This window comes from Quercus lobata, chromosome 10, assembly GCF_001633185.2.
Source record: "Quercus lobata isolate SW786 chromosome 10, ValleyOak3.0 Primary Assembly, whole genome shotgun sequence".
Lineage (NCBI taxonomy): Eukaryota > Viridiplantae > Streptophyta > Magnoliopsida > Fagales > Fagaceae > Quercus > Quercus lobata.
Window position 1 is genome coordinate 5,284,791 of NC_044913.1, and position 19,684 is coordinate 5,304,474.

General features: G+C 30.7%; 1 protein-coding gene across 1 annotated transcript; it reads right to left on the reverse strand.

The window, feature by feature from the left end:
• Window positions 1–5,034: 5,034 nt before the first annotated feature.
• On the reverse strand, window positions 5,035–10,647 carry LOC115963115 (GDSL esterase/lipase 7-like). Its single transcript, XM_031082009.1, has 5 exons — window positions 10,377–10,647; window positions 9,373–9,500; window positions 8,792–9,037; window positions 8,293–8,539; window positions 5,035–5,483 (listed from the first exon to the last, which is right to left on the reverse strand). The coding sequence occupies exons 1-5, from the start codon at window positions 10,621–10,623 to the stop codon at window positions 5,275–5,277; spliced, it is 1,077 nt and encodes a 358-aa protein (XP_030937869.1). The 5' UTR covers window positions 10,624–10,647; the 3' UTR covers window positions 5,035–5,274.
• Between the last annotated feature and the right edge of the window lie 9,037 nt (window positions 10,648–19,684).

Here is a 19,684-nt window from a genome sequence, read left to right on the forward strand (position 1 = left end):
TTTTTAAAGCAGCTATATACACTAAACAACTAATTAGAGAGTGAGGAGACCCTTACTTGACATAATGATGTGCAAATGTACTGCTGAGATTGTATGAGAGTGAGAGGAACAATGTTTTGCTGCTAAATATGTATATTGAAGTTGCTGAAGGTGAGAGTTGTTGAGGCAAGTTGTTCTTCATGTGAGAGAGTTGTGTTTAGTCAAAATATTTTCTGCATCTGAGAGTAGTGTGAGAGTTTTTTAGGTTCAACATAGTCTGAGAGAAGTTTTGGGTGCTTGTGCTAGTTTAACATATTTTTTGAATATGTCTCAAAACAGACAAATTATATTCACATGTCCTTCAGCAACGTACTCTTACCTGCTGGAGGAAGCAACAAAGACTGTTGACTAGCAAAAGCACAAAAATAGTAGATAGACAAGCACAAGCAACAGACAAAAGACAAAACATGTCCTTCAACACAGGCTTTAATAGACTAGCACTGCACGTATTCAGTTAATAGACTAGCACAGAGCACGTTCCTAGCACAGAGCACACAGCAAAGACACTTGATAAGACCAGACAGGAGGGTAAATAATGCTTTAAAACTCGAGTCTCTAAGAATCGGTTTCAAAGTGAAACCGAGTCTCAAAGACTCGAGTTCAACGCGTGCGTATTTTCGGCTAAAACTCGAGTCTTTGAGACTCGGTTTCACTTTTTACGTAAACCGAGTTTCAAAGACTCGAGTTTGGGCGGCACCTACGTGGAACTCGAGACTTAAAAACTCGAGTTCCACGTAGACTCCTGCCACGTCAAGGCCGTTCCAAAGAACGTAAACCGAGCCTCAGAGGCTCGATTTTGGGCCCCTAAATCGAGCCTCTGAGGCTCGAGTTGCTACTTTGCCAATATGTTTCCAAACGGACCCTACTAACTAAATAGTTGGGGTTTTATGGGTAATTACCCATTTTCGCCCCTTGTCCAACGTCCAACCCTTAGTTGTGATGTAACTTTGAAGAAGGTCTATAATGATATGACACTCTTACTAACCTTGGACACTAGATACCGAGATGGCTTTTCTCCTCGGACATTCGTTGGACTTATCTCTTATTATCTCTACTATTCTCTTTATTTTGTTCCCCTTATAATTTCATCTGAACATCCTCGGATAGTCCAATGTCCTCGGATTGGGCCATAGGCCCAATTAGTACAGCCTTAACAGTACCTCCTAATTAAATGGCCCCCACATAAGGAATTAAGTAATTTTCAGAATTATGAATTTTTCAATTTAAAAAATTGACGGAAAAAGTTTTGGGTTGAATATTGAATAATAGCATATTGATATGAAATTTAGCTTGTTTAATAATTAAAATAGAGATTATCAAAAAAACAATAATAATAAACAAGCATATTGAGACATTCATCCATCAGTTCATTTAATAAAATGTTGATATAATTGAAAGTAATTGGCATCTGGCAAAAGAAGGATATCTTATATGAATAATGTAACAGATATAAACTTTTTTGAAAAAAAAAAAAATTAATTGCTAATGTGGTAAGTGGTTATTGGTAAATGAAAAAATGATATTAATAGTAAGCCTAAATGAAAATCAGTAAAAAATTGGCCACAATAATATTTTATAAAAATATTGTAAAATAATTTGTAACGTAGAATTAGCTGTTTTATATTATTATTTTAACTTTTGAGTGGGTGTTTATTGTCGAGTTGGATTACCCACTTTTAAATGCTGCTAAGATTAGAATTTCTTTGTGATGTCTTATTTCACTGGCATATTAAAAATGGAAAAATATTGGATTAGATTGACAGTTGGCTAGAAGTCAACCAACCCCAAACAACCTAGACTATAGTTCATTAGTTGGAAGGAAATCAGTATAATAATATTGGACCAAGTTTGCTAGAGAAATTACAGAAACCTTTGACAGAAACAAGAAGGGACTAGACGAAGCTTGTCACTTCTTTTTGGTCAAAACTAGGTAACTCACATAACTGGAAACATCACAGATGACTTGATTTTGGGTCGTACAAGGAGTTTATGTCTTAGTAATGTATTTTCTTGTTTTGCTTCTAATTTTTCTTGTGTTTTATCCTGTCTCTTTTGTTTCTGTGGTTTTTCATGGGGTTCTGCTTGGCTGTGTTGCTGCTGCATACCTCTTCCTGAATAGCATATGAGAAAATCATTTAAGGTTGCCAATGTTTTTCCAGGTATATACTATCACTCCCTCAAGGATATTAAGGCTCTGTATTAAACATCCTCTCTCTTCCAAGTTCAACCATACTCGATTGCCTTATCCCAAATAGAGGATTGATTTGTCATTTGTTGTAAAGATGATCAAAGATTTAATCTTCTTAAAATGTTGAGAAAATTTGTAATTTCATGGGATCAGTTTGTCATCTTCTCTAAAATTCATTTGACTCCATCCCTTGAAGGTGTGTGTTGTCTTATACTTGTATTCTTGTATGTGACAAATGATCTTTTATTATTTTAATAGCTAATTCTTTCAATCGGTGTATAAACAAATGGTTATTTTTTTTATTTAAGATTTTCCATTGTGGTTTAGTTTAACTAATAAATTGATTTAGTTGCTGGCCAAAAGGTTATCATTGAGCTGATATTGTAGGTACGTTATACATACTTGAAGACCATATAATATGGAGGATCATTGAAAAATTATATATCACTACGAAGTTGGTTAGCTTGCTTTCAAAACACAAATTCATCATTTTGCATAAAAAAACATAGTTTTATTCAATACTTGTCCGCGTACAAATGCAATGGAAAAGTATAAAGAAATCAGTAACAATTTTAGAGTTTATTTGCTCATAACTTAAGCTTAAGATGACAACAATCAAACCTTAATCTTAAAATTTTGGGATCGGCTATAACTCAAGCTCTTCTGCACGAGTTGTTGGACATTTATTGGGGAACATAGATGTATGCCATTGAAGCACTCTGTAGTCTGTAGCAATAACCTTATTTGCTGCATCAGAAGGGTGTGTTCCATCAAAAAATACATGGGAGCTCCTGTCTTTGCAAGGTGCTTGATTTGAAATACATGACCCAAGTTGTGTAGTTGTACAACATGAATTTCTTGAATCTTGAAACCCTATAGAAAGTAGGATTCAAAGTTATAAATGTACTGGACACATAAATAAATAAATAATCAGACTACTTTTTTATGCCTATGCTTGCTGTGAAAACAAAGAAATTCGAAGGGTGAAGTTTATTAGTTTCTGTTTCTCTGTCCTAATTAATAATAGAATATGAGTTAGCATTCTTGCTTCTCACATTTTCCAACATATTCTCAGCAAACAAACAGATTTGTGAAAAAATAAGGCAAAGTAAACTTACCATAGTGAGTAGGATTCAATATATTGTCTTGCGTAAATCCAAAAGCTTTTGCAAGAACAAACTTTGAGCCTTTTAAGGAAGGAGCCTAATTCATTGAGCTTTGCAGCAAGCTTGGCATTGTAAATAGATACCAAAGAATTGACTTGATTAAGGCATCTAGTCTTTGGTGGCATTGGTTGAGGTGTGTTTAACATGACTGGCAAACAACCTATTGCACCACTCTGAAACAGTACAAAATTCCTTGCTCCCAACATGCGATATAACTAGAATTTTTTTGCCCTTTGGTTGTTTTTCTAACAAATTTATTATGTGGCCCAAAAACGAACTATTTAGTTAAGTAGTATCTCAAGCCTCTAAAACTTAACTCGCGAGTTCACTGAAAGAGCTCCAAGAGGTGGCAAAAGCTGACGCGGAAAAAATCCACATTGAACTGAAGATGCTATTTAACCAATTAGTTTGCTTTTCAGCCACATAACGAAATTGACAGTAAAAACAGCCTAATGGCAAAAAAATCCATATAACTATGTCACTCTTTTCCTATTTTTATTGTACATACATATATGCATAACATAGTACCCAGGTCATGAAAATAATTGAGTTACCTGTAAATGAATTCCCATTTGCTTAACAAGAAGTTCAGCAAATTGTTCAGGATTGTAGGGCATAGTAGCATTGGGACCCTTAGGTGCAAGATAATTTGGTGTATAGCAAATTTTGAAACTTTTAGGGACAAAATAAATAAATAAATTCCCAAAATTTAAGGGTGTGTATTGCAATTTAGTTTAAAACTTTTCATATATCGCCAAGGGAAAAAAAAAATTTATTTTTATAATTCAATAGTTACAACAATAGGGGATGAGGCTTTAAACACTAATTCTTCTTATAAAGGAGAGCAAGCAATGTCACCCAAGGTACAAAAGCTCTAGGTTAAATTTAGGTATCATTAATTTTCCTTTCGAGACATGTCATTTTATTACAATGTTCATCAAATAAGACACAAACTAACAAATTATCTTCTTTCTTTTTAGGTTGGTAGATAGCAGGGGAGGGGAGGGGAGGGAGGGAGAGAGGTGTGGTTATTCGAACCATGAAAATGAGATACCATAAGGAATGTTATTACCACTAAATTATCACTTGTAAAAAATAAACTTCAAAGTTAAATTGTTTCAGATATATTCACAATATAGTTTTCGAAAATCACAGTTTGACTATTTTATAAGTCTATATTAATTAAAATATCAGAATTTATAAGAAATCTGTTTGAGATTAGTCTAACTATTAAAACCGTTACATACGTGGAATCTTGACTTCAAATAAAAATCATGAAATGGCTTATGCATTTGGGAAAAAAAAAAAAAAAAACCTATCAAATTAACACAATGCAAATATGTTTTTTTTTTTTTTTAATTTTAAATATCACCTATTATTCACATAAATAGCTTTTAATTATTTAGATTGGTTTCTACTTTCTAGTACTTGCGTGCATGAATGTGTTATGTGTGTGTTGCTTAATAAAATTTTGTCTCCCTTGACATTAAATTCTGGCTCCACTACTAATATTGAAGGTGTTAAGGTGTTTTTTGCTCACTTTATTGACATAATGTCGTTGCTTTATATTTTAAAATTTCACTGTTGCGATTTATGTGTAATAAAAATGGTGTCAGTTAGATCTATACAAATATGATATAGTAGCTTCTACCATAACTTACTACCTTAACAAACTTTATGTCATTAACATTATTACGACATTTTTGGGACAAAGGTTTTGTCGTTATAGTAGCATCATCAATCATCATGACATTTTCTCTCTCTAAAGTTGTGCAAGGCATTAAGCATCCATTCAACAAGTTTATTAGTCCAGCAATTTGCACAAAGGCAAAAGAGATCACAGATATATTTCTTTTTAAAATCTCTAAGTAAACATCTTCATCACTTGCTTACAAGTTCTTGGAGGTTCAGTGAACCACATAGGCCAGAACCATTAAAACATCGATTTGCAATAATACTGTATACTGCTTCTGTTGGGTGAATTGCATCGAAAAAGACTTGTGATTTCCTGTCTTGGCAAGGGGCTTGATTTGGAACACATAGCCCCGATTGTGAAACAGAACAACATGGGTTTAGTGAATCTTTTAGCCCTGTAAAAATTTAGATCTTTTAAGTTACAAACGAACAAAATATATCAAGAAGTAAGTATAATTAAAAAAAAAAAAAAAAAAAAAAAATTATATGACTATCACTTTGGTCATTGAGAAAGCTAAGGCTAGCAAAAAGGAAAGAATAAATACATCATTGGATTTTGAGTTTCTTCTCTTCTTATCAAATAAAATACAAACAATAATAAACCCTTAGTCCGAAAAATTTAATATCAACTATAATTTATCAACAAACTAATTAAAGTGTGAGTTCTAGTTAATTCAATTAGTAAAGTTTCTAATGGTTGAATAACAGATTTGGGATTCAATCTCCGCTTACATCAAAAAACCGATTGGTGTCTTAGTCTGATGATAAAGAGTTACCATTAGAAGCGGATGTCATAGGTTGAAACTCTCTAAAAAAAATTAAAAAAAAAAAAAAAAACTAATTAAAGTCGACCACATAAGTAATCTTCTCAATGTCGACCTTTTTAAATAATATGTTTTTTTTTAAAAAAAATTTATTAATGTTATTTTATACTTGTCCTCAAGGACGGACTTAGGATTTTAAGTTAGCGGGGGCCGGAGTAAAAAAAAAAAAAAAACTTCAAATAGGCATCCATATAGTATTAAATTATTATAAATACACAAAATTGTTGTTTCTAAATACATTAAGATGGAATAATTTACCACCAAAGGCAAAAACAAAAACAAAATAATGTATTTTTAATACTAGGCTGGCTAGGATTTTGTTGTTGTTGAAGTTAGAGCACTCACAGCAGTGGTGCTATATAGGTATAATGCTATTTTTTAGCTCCTCAATACCCAAAAACCATTACGCAGTAGTGGAGTTAAATCTTTACGCAGCAATGGAGCTAAATCTAAAAGATTTAGCTCCTCAGCTACAGTGCACATCTATCTTTAGATGTGCACTGTAGCTCAAAGCTAAAAAAAAAAAAAAAAAAAAAAAAATTATTATTACACTTCTCTCTCCTCTCTAATTAAAATATTCCTATCCTTCTCTCTCTCTCTCTCTCTCTCTCTCTCCGACTTCTCTTCCTTCTTCTTTTTTCCTCAATTTATTTTTTCTCTCCAGCTCGCCGGCCTCCTTTATCCCTTAGCTCACCGGTCATTTTTTTTTCTCTCTAGCTCGCCGGCCTCCCTCATTTCCCTCATCCTTCAGCGCGTCGGCCAGCTCCTTCACCGTTGACCTGTTCCATCGATCCAGCTCGCCGACCCACGCCAAGCCCCATCACCGATCTCCCCAAGCCCCATCGCCCAGTCCGCGCCCCTCTGCCAGCCTCAACGTCACCGCCCAAGCCCCAAGCCGCCGATCCACGCCTTCGCCCAATCCTCCAATCAGACCCACGCCGCCCAGTCCTCCCCACTCCGCCGATCAACGCCTCCGCCCAGTCCTCCGATCAGACCCACGCCATTCTCTTTGCTGTGATTGAGTTTGTTTGTTTGTTTGTTTTTTTTTTTTTTAATGTATTTTCATGTGGGAATGATGTTTGATTTTTTTTTTTCTTCTGTGGGTTTGATGGCTGTGGTGGTGGCGATGGTGGTTGTTGTGGCTATGGTTTGGTGGTACGGTGTTTGGTTTTTTTTTTTTTTTTGTGGGTTTGGTTGTGTTTGCTGGTGGTGGTGGTAGTGGTTGTGGGTGTGGCTGATGGTAGAGGTGGTTGTGGATGGTGCTGGGTTGTTTTTTTGGGTAGTGGGATATATTATTTTATTGTAGGTGGTATATTATTTTATTGTAGGGATATATTATTTTATTGTGATGTTTATATTATTTTATTGCGTTGATAGCTAAAATAGATTCACTGCTGCAGCATATGTGTAGGTATAATAAATAAAGTAACTTTTGGTAGAGCTAAAAAGCTAAATTTTTAACTCCACTGTTGTTAATGCTCTTAGAGCCTTCACAGTGGTGGTGCTAAAAATTTTAGCTATTAGCAATTCAAAAAGCTACTATATCTATTTTACCACTTTACTCTACAATACACCTAATATCAAATGTTCTATTTTTTTTATCACTTCATTTAAAATAATATAAACAACTCATTAAAATAATAAAGGAAGAGATATAATCTTAATAAAATATTGAATTTTATTTTTAACAACTTACTACAGTCAACTGGTATTTATATGAGTTTACTGTAGTTACAAAAAATTTAGTTTTAACTTTTTCAATAACACGTGATTTTTTTGTTTTTTAGTAGTAAAATAGTTTTTTTTTTTGCTAAAATACAATTACCATTGTGAATATTTTTATTAAGTTTTTGGATTGGATAGTTGCGATTTAGATGAGACTAGTTAGGCTTGTTGAGTAAAATAAAAACTTAAGGTTTTAGAAGGAGGCCAATTATAAATTTGAAATAACATAATAACTAAAAAATATATATATATATATATATATATTTTCTTTTTTCTTTTTGGGACCCAAGGGAGCCCGGACCCCCTTGGGCCCCACCTATGTCCATCCCTGCTTGTCCTTTATATCTTTTTATTCAATCAGCTTGAATCAAATCACAATTTTTTTTTATATGCATTAATTGGTCTCTTTTGTAGATAATTAGACCATCTCAAAGACCATATATTATCCTTTTATTAAAAGGAGTTATTCCTATCATATATAAACGAAATTCTTTATCATTTATTTGAATTCCCACATATCCATCTTAATGTACTATAATAACCTCATGATATGCTCAATTTAATGAATATTTTATATACAATTTTTTTTCTCAATTTTTATAAAAGTGGGTTTTTTTTTTTTTTTTGGAAAGAGAAAGAAAGGAATAGGACTCACCATAACGAGCAGGATTTGCCACCAGATCATACATTAATTGATACCTCTTTGCCAGAGCGAATATTGCGCCTCTAACAGTTTTCGCCAAAATTTGAAGCTCTACTTCAAGCTTGTGATTGTAAGTAGATATATAAGAAGTTAATTTATCTGAACATTCGTTCTTTTGTTTTTCATAGAAAGCTGGTTCACAACCCATGGCGTCAATCTCAAACACTAGAAACTTTCTAGCTCCTACCGTATACAAATCCTGCACAAAATCAAGACCATGGACGCATGATTATATATGAGGCTATGTCTCATTTTTAATGTTCTAAATTATATTCCCCTTGCAGTTGGTCACACGACTCACACAATTATTTTTTCTTATAAAATAATTAAAATTTGAATTGAAAAAAAAAAAAAATTATATACATGACATATTATAATTGGTGGAGTATAAAATGAAATAATAAAAGTGAGACATTGAATTTTTATTCCTAATTGGAGAGAATGGACTTACCAATATTTTACTTCCAAGTTCATCTACAATGATCTCAGCGAATTGTTTCATATTCCACTTGCTGCTACTATTGTATTTAGGTGAAAGAAAATTCTGGGTATAATCATTTCTGCCAATCACAACAAGAAAAATAGACTTTGACAAGTAGTCTTTGAGCTCATCTGGATTACCAAAAAGTGTTGGCAAATATTCTTGAGCTGTCTTCTTAAACAACTCAACTTGTTTGTCCATGCTTAAAAATACACCCTGCATGATATAGCCAATAGAAGAAATAAAAAGGATTTTTAGTTTTTAAAAAACATTATATGCTATACAATAAAATTTGAAATTTAAAAAAGCTCAAAAATATATTTTTTCTTTTCGTGACACGTGTAATTATTCTTAATAAAGATTTGAATAAATTACGTATAGTTTGCATATTATAAAACATTCACGAAAAAATTACATATTATATTAGTTTAAGTCTAATATCAAGCAAAGCACGAGCCTTTAAAAAAAAAAAAAAAAAAAAAAAAAAAAACCGCGCGCTTTTAGACATGTTACAAAATTGCCAAATGGAAAACAAAAATTGAATTTCTTACATGATCAACAGTGCTAGTTTCAGGACGGATCCCAGCTGGGCCAGATGCATAGTTAAATCCCTCAGTGTGTTTTTCTGTCTGATTGAAAAGCAAGTATGGAGGAGGGACTTGTAATCCAAGCCATTGAGCTGCATTTAGATCACAAAGTTAATAATATTTAAGCGTATTTATCATAGAAAATTTCAACATTGCTCTAGTTCTTACATAAATGATAGCATCCATCAAACTATTGGGGGTTTAGGGTACTTAAACAAAATTGACTTCTTCGGATTAAAGAATCTCTAAACAAATCCAATCCATGTTAGCTCTAAAAACCAAAGATATGGATAGAGTAGCCTAATGAAAGTAGTATAGTTTGATTCAACTATTTAAATCATTATTCAATAAATTATTAGAATTAAACAATTGTTTTTCACATTCTAAACTCAATTGAAATCTTAAATCTTAAAGGGAAATGCTAACAAATGCTCTTAAGGCAATGGTTAACAATCCATTTAAAGAAAGTTTTTATGGGGAAAAAAAAAATAATTAATGTTTTAACAGCTTTTTCCATTTTCCATAAAAGTGATGTTAAAACTTTTTTAAAATAGATTATTAACCATTTCTCTAAGAACACCCATTAGCATGACGCAATCTCAAAACACTAAAATAAATCAAGCTAATAAATTTAAGCCAAGTCTCAAACTCACAAAAACACATAATTCTCAAATTATTAATAGTGTGAGTCAGGCCGGGTTACATTGAAAATTTTATCAACTCAAACCTAACTTAACACGAGTTCCAAAATAAATAATAAACCAAATCTAGCCCATCAATCCATGACAAATTATCCCAAAACATTGGGTCAATTCGTCGTGTTAGTGCCTTGGAATAATTTGAAGGCACACTGCTACATCAAGCTATACCAATTATGAATTTTACAAGCATAAATTCTCAACTTATTTTCAAAATGAACAAACTGATACTAGGATACTTGCTTGTTTGATTTATGTGTAGAAATTTACCATAGAAATCAGCCAATGTAAGGCCATTTGTGAGCCTGCCTGTTGTTCCATTTGGAAAATCTATGCCATAAGGTGCATAATTTGCTTTTGCATCTGTGTTTAGAATATTATCATTGCCAGATGCAACAAATGAATCTCCAAATACGTATAAAGCTGGTGCTAGCGATTGCTTTGCCTCACACTCTACTATACAAAAGAAGAAGAGGCAAACGACAAAAAAATGCATGAAGATGAAGGTCCTGCCCATTTTTATTGCACTATTCTGAGATTTTCTCTCTTAATTTTTTGTTTTTTGTTTTTTTGAGATAATATAATCAGAAGATACAGGGAATAGGATAGGAGGGAGTAGAAAGACAATTCCCTCTTAATTGGTTGTACAAAAATGGTGGCTATTTATGGCCTTTTTATAGGCTATGCAGTCAATACTTAATAGGTCCGTTACTCTGGAGTACCCAACTACAGCTAAAGTCGACTTAAAATAGCATAACCAAAATTAGTCTTTTTTTTTTTTTTTTTTTTTTTTGAAACTAAAATTTGTCTATTTAATGTGGTCATTTATGACCTGACTTAAATACCAATATTTTATGGAAATTTCTTTATAATATTTGCAAATGGTTGACCAATATGGATTTACAATTGTATTAAAATCTGACTAAATCCAGTAAGTATTATTATTATTATTATTATTATTATGAGAGAGTTTCAACCTATGGCGTCCGTTTCTGATGATACCAATCAGTTTTTGGTGTAGGGAGAGATTTAACCCCAAATCTCTTATACAACCATCAGAGACTTTACCAGTTGAGCTAACTGAAACCCACAAGTATTATTATTGTTGTTATGGTTGTTGTTGTTGTATTTTTAAATTGCATACTTTTGTTAGTTCATAATCCAAAATCCTTTGACCCTTTTCTCTCTCTCACAAACCTTAAGAGTTAGGATGCCAATAATTTCTTACGGCAATCTAATCATTAATCGGTGCAAAACATAGAAAAGTTTGAGACAAAAAAAAATACATATGATGTACAAATTTAATTAATAAGCAATAGTAAAGAAAAAAAAATTTAATTAGAGAATTTGTATAAAAATAAATTAGCTAATTTAGTTACAATTTGTTTTGGAGAGAGTAATAGGGGGAATGGAATGTAAAGAATTTTTTTTTTTTTTTTTTAAGTATTCTTTTTATTCCCTCATTTAAAAGTTTTTTTTTTTTGGTTAAATGCTTTGTTTAAAATTTTAATTTTTCTCATAAGCCCATTTTTAATCCTTGAAAATGGAAAGAATAGAATTTACTGAAGTCCTAATAATACCTTTTTTATTATTAAATGCTTGTACTCTTTAAAGAAATAATAATACTTTTGTTATAAAAGGAATTTCTTTGTCCTTGACTCCACTCTTGATCCTGATGAAGTAGTCCTAACACTAACAGGAATAAGAAATAAATAAATAAATCGTCAGTGAAGGATTTGTCATATCATAATTATTCATCAATTTCGGTTTAGAGAGAGAGAGAGAGAGAGAGAGTTAGTTAGTTTTGTGGAATAATGAAATGGAAACAGAGAAAAAGAAGAAAAAAAAATTGATGAAAGAGAAAAGGAAATTTAAGATAAAGGAAAATATATTTTTTAATGGAGATTGAATTCTCAGTTCCGGGGATACTCATTATGGTTGTAAAATGCATTTTTTTAATATAGTCAAAAAAGGGAGTATATATTCTCATATTTAGAAATTTGTGAGATGCATTATTAGAAGAGATATCAAACACAACCTAAATTAATTAATATCAACCAATACATATATGGTTGTTTGAGTTAAATTTTTTTTTTAGGAAAGTTGTTTGTTTGATTATAATGGATTTCATAATATTATACCACGTAAGTTCTTTAAGGCATGTGAGTTCCAGTTAGTTCAACTGATAAAATTTTTGATGATTAAATAAGAAATATGGAGCAATCATCAAGATCAGACGTTCTAGGTTAAAACTCTCTCTCAAAAAAAAAAAGTTCTTAAGGCCACACAATTTTACATCTTAATATAATTTTTAATTCTATTATATACTTAAATATCCCAATAGAATTTTGACACATTATATTTTTTTAAAATAATATAATATATGTTTCACCATTATAGTAAATGCTTAATACTAGAACATTTATTTTTATATGCAAGCATAATCGTAAAAATATTTATTAATAACAGTCATAATTATCAATTTTTATATATTTTTTTAAAAGGATTAAGTTTAGTTATAAAATTGGTTGTAACTTTAAGCTACAACCTTACTCAATACTTTTTTATTGGAGGTGAATTTTGATAAATCCACCATTGGAATACATTTTCTTCTTATATCCTCCATACTTGCAAAATTTCTAGAAATCGATGTTATTAATAAATTGTTTAAATTGCAAATTTTTGTAATGCAAAATTATGCATAAAATATTACTTTATAGATCATATAGTGAATAATATCTGATTGGCACAAAAATTGACATTATATATATTATAAGAGCGTAAAGAACATGCAATTCAAGGGTTAGATTTTCAAAATATGTATTAATATTGATATTTTTAAAGGAATTCATAGCCTCAAGTTACACTCAATTTTGTAGCTAAATTTTATCTTAAAATATAGAAAAAATCATATTATGCTATATTTTCCCATGTATTGCTTATGTGAGAGAGCATGCATTTTCTGCCATGTGACTCCTTCTTTATAGTTATCTTCATTTAATCTTCCAACTCACCAAACTTTGCATTTATGTCAAAATATTACTAATTAATTGTAATGTAATAATGGGATAATCAATAAATGTCATTTGTGCTATGTATTTATGTCAAAGTATTACTAAAAAGGTAAGGATTTACTACAAACTAAGTTGCAGCAACTCCTGCAAAAATACACACTAGTCAAGTAGCCATTTGGTGAAAATTTTAATCATGACATGGAAGTTTTCATTTAAATCTTGCCTCATATAGACACCTGTCCAGCCTTATATTTAAATAAAAACTTCCATGTCAAGATTGAATTTTTCACCAAATAGCCACTTGACACATGCATTTGTAATATTTTGACATAAATGCAAAGTTTGGTAAGTTAGAAGACAAAATGAAGATAATTATAAAGAATTCACATGGAAGAAAATGCATGCTCTCCCACATAAGCAATGCATTTTCTCTATTATTTTAGGAAAAAATTTAGTTACAAAATTAGGTGTAATCTGAGGCTACGAATTCTTTTTAAAAGATCAACATTATTACATATTTTGAAAATCGAACCATTGGATTGCATGTTCTTTACACTCTTACAATACATATGTCAAATTCTGTGTCAATCGGATATTATTTACTATATAATCTATAAGCTTATATTTTATGTTGAGTTTTAAATTACAAAAACTTGCAATTTAAATAAATTATTGATAACACAGATATTGATCTTAATTTTCTGGAAATTTTGCAAGCATGGAAGATATAAGAAGAAAATGTATTTCAATGATGGATTTATCAAAATTCACCTTCAATAAAAAAATATTAAGTAAGGTTGTAATTTAAGGCTACAACCAATTTTATAGCTAAATTTAGTCCTTTTTTAAAATATAAAAAAATGATAATTATGACAGTTGCTAATAAATATTTTTACGATTATGCTTGCGTATAAAAATAAATATTCTAGTATTTAGCATTTACTATAATGGTGAAACATATATTATATTAGTTAAATATATATATATATAATGTGTCAAAATTCTATTGGAATATTTAAGTATACAATAGAATTAAAATTATATTAAGATAATGATATGTAAAATTGTGAAGACTTAAGAACTTATGTGGTATGATATTATGAAATCAATTAAACTCAAACAAACAACGGTAATAAATGTGTAATAATACCTGTATGGGCCTAAAGATATACTAGGCCCCTTAGGGTGGTGGAGTTAGGTTGTGAGGCCCAATACCATTAATTTGTTTAGGGTGGTGGAGGTTATTGTTTAGGAGTCATTCTTTCTTTAATGCAACCATCTGAGTTGGTATAGTGTATTAAATGAGGAGATGATGGCTACTTTATCTAGATAATTCATTTCTTTTTTGCTCACATGTTTCTTCCACCTTCCTGGGTTTCTTGTCTTCTGGTACCATCAGCTTACTTGGTAATTCCCAAGGAATGCTTGCTCCTTGGGAGGTCGGCCTCTTCATCTATCCTTCTCAGGCTCGAATCTACAGGCTGGGCCAAGATTGATGTGCAAGTGGGCCTTTTTCCTCCTCAGGTTGGGCCTACAGTTTTTATTCCATACTCAGCCTCACCCCTCCTACAATACCATAGGTAATACTTATTCTTAAGTTAGAGGAAAATAATTAATTATTTGTCCAATCACTTAAGAAAGAAGATCAAATTTTTAATTATTTTAATTACTTTTGTTTTCTCTATTTCAATAACATGTATTTAACACAATTGAAGTAGATTTCATAAATATAAAATGGACTATAAGATAATTTCTTACAAAAATTTTAAAAGGCGTAGTACATTACTCAAGGCACTGGCAAGTATATAAAAAAAGCAAGGAACTTCATATAAGGAACTGTGAGGTTCTTTCATATGGTGCATTTCTTAGGATTCTCTTCATTTAGTCTTCCATTTTTCCAAACTATGCATTTATGTCAAAGTGTTAAACTGATAATAATTAATTGCATGTAAATGTATTTGTTATTATGTATTAATTATCTTAGTATACTAATTATATATAATAATAATAATAATAATTACTCTTTAGTGTTTGTGGGGCCCGGCCCAGAAATAATGGACTATTCCAAAATCAGGCCTGTCCGAGGAGCGTCCTGTCCGAAGAGAAACCACACATGAAGCACTATTCAATCCCAATAACGAGGAGGTAACCTTTCCGAGGAGTAACTCCTCCTCGGACGTCACGAAGTCCAGATGGGGAACTCTCCCCAGTCAACTCAGTTCACCCTCTCAACATATAAAATGAATAAAATCCAAAATATCCCAGGGAGAGCTACCACCACATTAATTGCGCCCCAACCACCCTCTTGGCCGCATTAATGAGGAAATGACCCCTGAACAGTACCGCCTTGGCCTCTGCAACTCACATGGGGAGAGATGAGGGCGTCTGATGGGACAGGCACTCAAGTAGATGCTTAGATGATCAACAGGTGTAAGGTTGAGATGAGAGGAGGGGAACTATATAATGTAGTGGAGTCCCTCAAAGAGCAGGACGAAAAATACTGTATGAGGAACTAAAGAAATAGAAATATACGTGAGAGATCCATTCTTGTGCTTGGGTTTTCTGCAACAATACTGTCCATGTATCAGACCGAATAGGCTCATTGAAACTAAGTTCTTTGACCCATCCTCTACAAATATTTATTGTGGGTTGCGCTTTGGGCCAGGGCCTGATCAATAGAACTTGGGCCAGGAAAATCGTGCAACTACAGTGTTATTTTTCCATACTTCCTTAGCACTATTATATAATTGAATAATAAGACAAATTACGAATACAAAGATAAATTAAAAATTTCAGTTCCATAGGACAAAAAAAAAAAATTTCAGTTCCATAAAAAATTAGTACAAGAAGACAAGTTAAGGATTTAAAGTTAAAGTAAAAAATTTTAAACTCAAATTGAAACTAAATAAAATTAGGACATACATTTTATACTTCATTTTTTTATTTTATTTTATTTTATTTAAAAAAAGAGTCTTTGAACACATGCATAACACATGTGATTTATATAAAACGAATTCATATAGTTATTTTTATTAAAAAAAATTAAAAAAAAATTATTTTAGAATAATTATTATATTAAAAAATGAATGGATTTGGAATATGGCATTCTTGCACATATCTAGCTGCTTTGTTAACAATTGAAACAAAAGCCAACAAGCGAACAGGCAAATCTATTAACAAAAGCTATCAATAATAGAAAAAATAATTGTGCCCTTGAATTAGTAAAAAATAATTAAATATTCTTTTACTGAATAAATAGTTAAATATTTATGAATTCCCTATGTCATATGTCAATATTTTTAACTGCATTAATTTTAAAAATGCGGCCTAAAAAAACGCAGTTATAAGCGAAATCATCTTGTGGCCACGTTTTTCTGAGCTATAGGCGCATTTTTAAAACGTGGCTATAGAACTTTCTTTTTGTAGTGATTGTATGTGGAATATTTGACTTCAAATAAAAATCAGAAAATGGCTTATGCATTTGGAAAAATAAAATTCTAACTAATTAACACAATGAATTTTTTTTTTTGTTCATTAAAATGCCGCTTATTATTCACATAAACAGCTTTTAATTATTTAGATTGGTTTCTAGCACTCATGTGTTTGTCACTTATAAAATTGTCTCCCTTTGATATCAAATTCTAGTTCCAACACTAACATCAAAGGTGTTTTGCTCACTTTATTGACATAATTGTTGCCTTATATTTTAAAATTTTAGACCAATATCATCTTTAAAAAATATATTTTTTTAAAGCCTTTTCAGGGTGACATTTTTGGTAGGTTTAAGGACACAATTTTCACAATTATTGACGTGGTTTGTTGCGACTTATTTATGATAAAAATTGTGTCAATTAGACCTAAATGCGAAAATGATATTACTCTTATCACAATTTACCACCTTAACAAATTTTATGTCATTAACATTATTAAGATATTTTGGGACTAAAGTTTTGTCGTTATTGTAGCATTATTGTGACATTCTCTCTCTTTAAAGTTGTGCAAGGCATTAAGCATACATTCAATTTATAAAAATTAAAAAAATTAAAAAAATCTTATTGGAGTAGAGAAAAAAGAAAAGAAAAGACTCAAGGCCTTAGCCCTTGCAACAAACAGCAACCAGCCAACCAGTTTATTGATTCACCAATTTGACAAAGGCAAAAGAGAATACACATACACTTCTTTTTAAAATCTCAAAGTAAACATCTTCATCACTTGCTTACAAGTTCTTGGATGTTCATCCCACCACATAGGCCAGTACCAATAAAACATTGTGTTGCCAAAGCAGTGGCAAATTTGTAATTAAAGCAAATCTGGCTTCAAATTTTTTTTAAAAAAATTTGGGGTAAACCTAAGATATAGTCCTTCTCAAAAAAAAAAAAAAATTAAAATTAAAAAAAAAAGAAAAGAAAGAAAGATGATATAGTGTCATACATCAAGTTACTCAATTAACTCATAAAAAAAAGAAAAGCTACTCAATTAAATTTAACACTTGGCTGCATTAACCAATAAGAATATCGTTATCTTTTCTAAGAATAATGAAATTTAATAAACTTAATCTAGTCTTATGTCTTGGTATATGAATAATTAAAAGCACATTTAATCATTATGTATTAGTTGTAGAGTGAGACTCAAGAATATGATTTTACAGAATCTGTCAAACCCTTCACTGAATTTCATTCTCAAATGCCTCTAAAAACTGATGATTAAGTTGTGATGGCTCAATAATTTAAATGTTTAGTGAATAATCAAGGACTTTTGTCATGAATAAAAGCTTTGTTCGAGAATAACAAATTAAATGGATAAAACACCGTTTGATCAAAATGCAATATGTAGAACAAATGTGATGAAATCTGTAGTAAAAAATTGTGTAAATTTATTTTTGCTTGTACAACATGTCCTAGCAAGCCCAAACTAGACTAAAAAGAGATTAACAACAAATAAAGGAACTAAAAATAACAATTTTGTTTTTGAAAGCCTTTAGTTCGAAGAGAGAGAGAGAGAGAGAGAGAGAGTAAATATGCGATGAGGCTCTTTTTATTATTATTTTTAGTTTAATGTAATTCTTCAACTTGAATTTATCTATTGTTAGTGATATTACAAAGGAATGAATTTTTAAGAAATTAAAATTTAGGATTTAAAAATTAGTAAACTGCTAGGTTTAGTGTGTGCTAATTTTTAGGAAAAATTGTATTAAACGTGAAGAAGTGCAAAGTCAACAACATTTTTACAATATTTTCACAACAAATCATAAGTGATTAGTTGTTATTGGTTCAAATTACGTGCGTGAGATATATTCAAATAGAAAGTGTGCTTATTATTAGGAAAAAAAAAATTATTTGGTAATTTTTTTTTTTTGAATTTTGTTGAATTACAATTTTAACTCTATTTTTTATTTGTTAATAATATGGATTATCTAATTAGCTTAGAGATATTTTTGACATTTTTCAAAGCCATAACTAATTTTTTGAATTCTTTTAATATATAAAGATAATATATAAAAATAATGAATAATGATATTAGTGCATTTGCAATTTTGGCCCCAACAATGCAAATATAAAAGGCTATCAATTTTATACATTCAATATCAAAATCACTTACGTCAATCAAGCTAAAAATGTGTAAATTTACAAAATTGCTACAGTAACTGTGTAAATTTACAGTAATACTATTTATTTTACATATCCTGATGCTGAAGAAAGAGAATGGATAATGATTATATTGTGTGAAGAAAGATAAGCAATTAAAAAAAAAAAAATTATTTTAATGTAATGTAGTATAAAATAGATAATTTGATCTGGAGTTATTTGAAAAACAAGTATGTAAAATAGAAAAAATATGTTCTTATATTAAAACTAGACTTATTACACGTGCTTTGCACATGCAATAATACTCTTTTGTATTTTTTTATTTGGTCTAGTGTTATAATGTTTAAAAGTAATATATAAATAACGGTGTGCTTTATTTTTTAAAGAAAGGGATAAGATAAGGTAGAATAATGTTAAAAAATGAGATTGAGATAATGTCCTAAGTTTTAGGCCGAATGGAGAAGATAAAGGAAAAAACCTAAAATTTAAGAACAGTAAATTACTCTTTTAACCGATTTGTGTTTTTTAATTTAAAATTATTTAACTAAGAGATAGGGGTATTTTAGACAATTTAAGAATTTATGTGAGGGTATTTTAGTACGCAAAATATTGAAACATAAATAGGGAGTACTATTAATAAATTACTAGCCTCATCACATGCACTCCACATGTGCGATGAGACTCTTTTTTTTATTTTGAGTTTAATATAATTTTTCAATTTGAATTTATTTATTGTTAGTGAGATTACACAGGAAATGTGAAATGGAGTAAATTATTGGATTTAGTGTATGCTAGTTTTTCGGAAAAGAAGAAGAAGTATCAAACGTATGTGAGATACGATTAGATAGAGAGCATGCTAATTTTTAGGAATTTTTTTTTTCTTTAGGTTTAGGGGCTTGGAGTAGATGACTCCTTTCTTCTTTCTTCTTGGTCCGCTTTGGCTCCTGATCTTGAGCTCGCTTTTCTTGGCCTTAGGCTT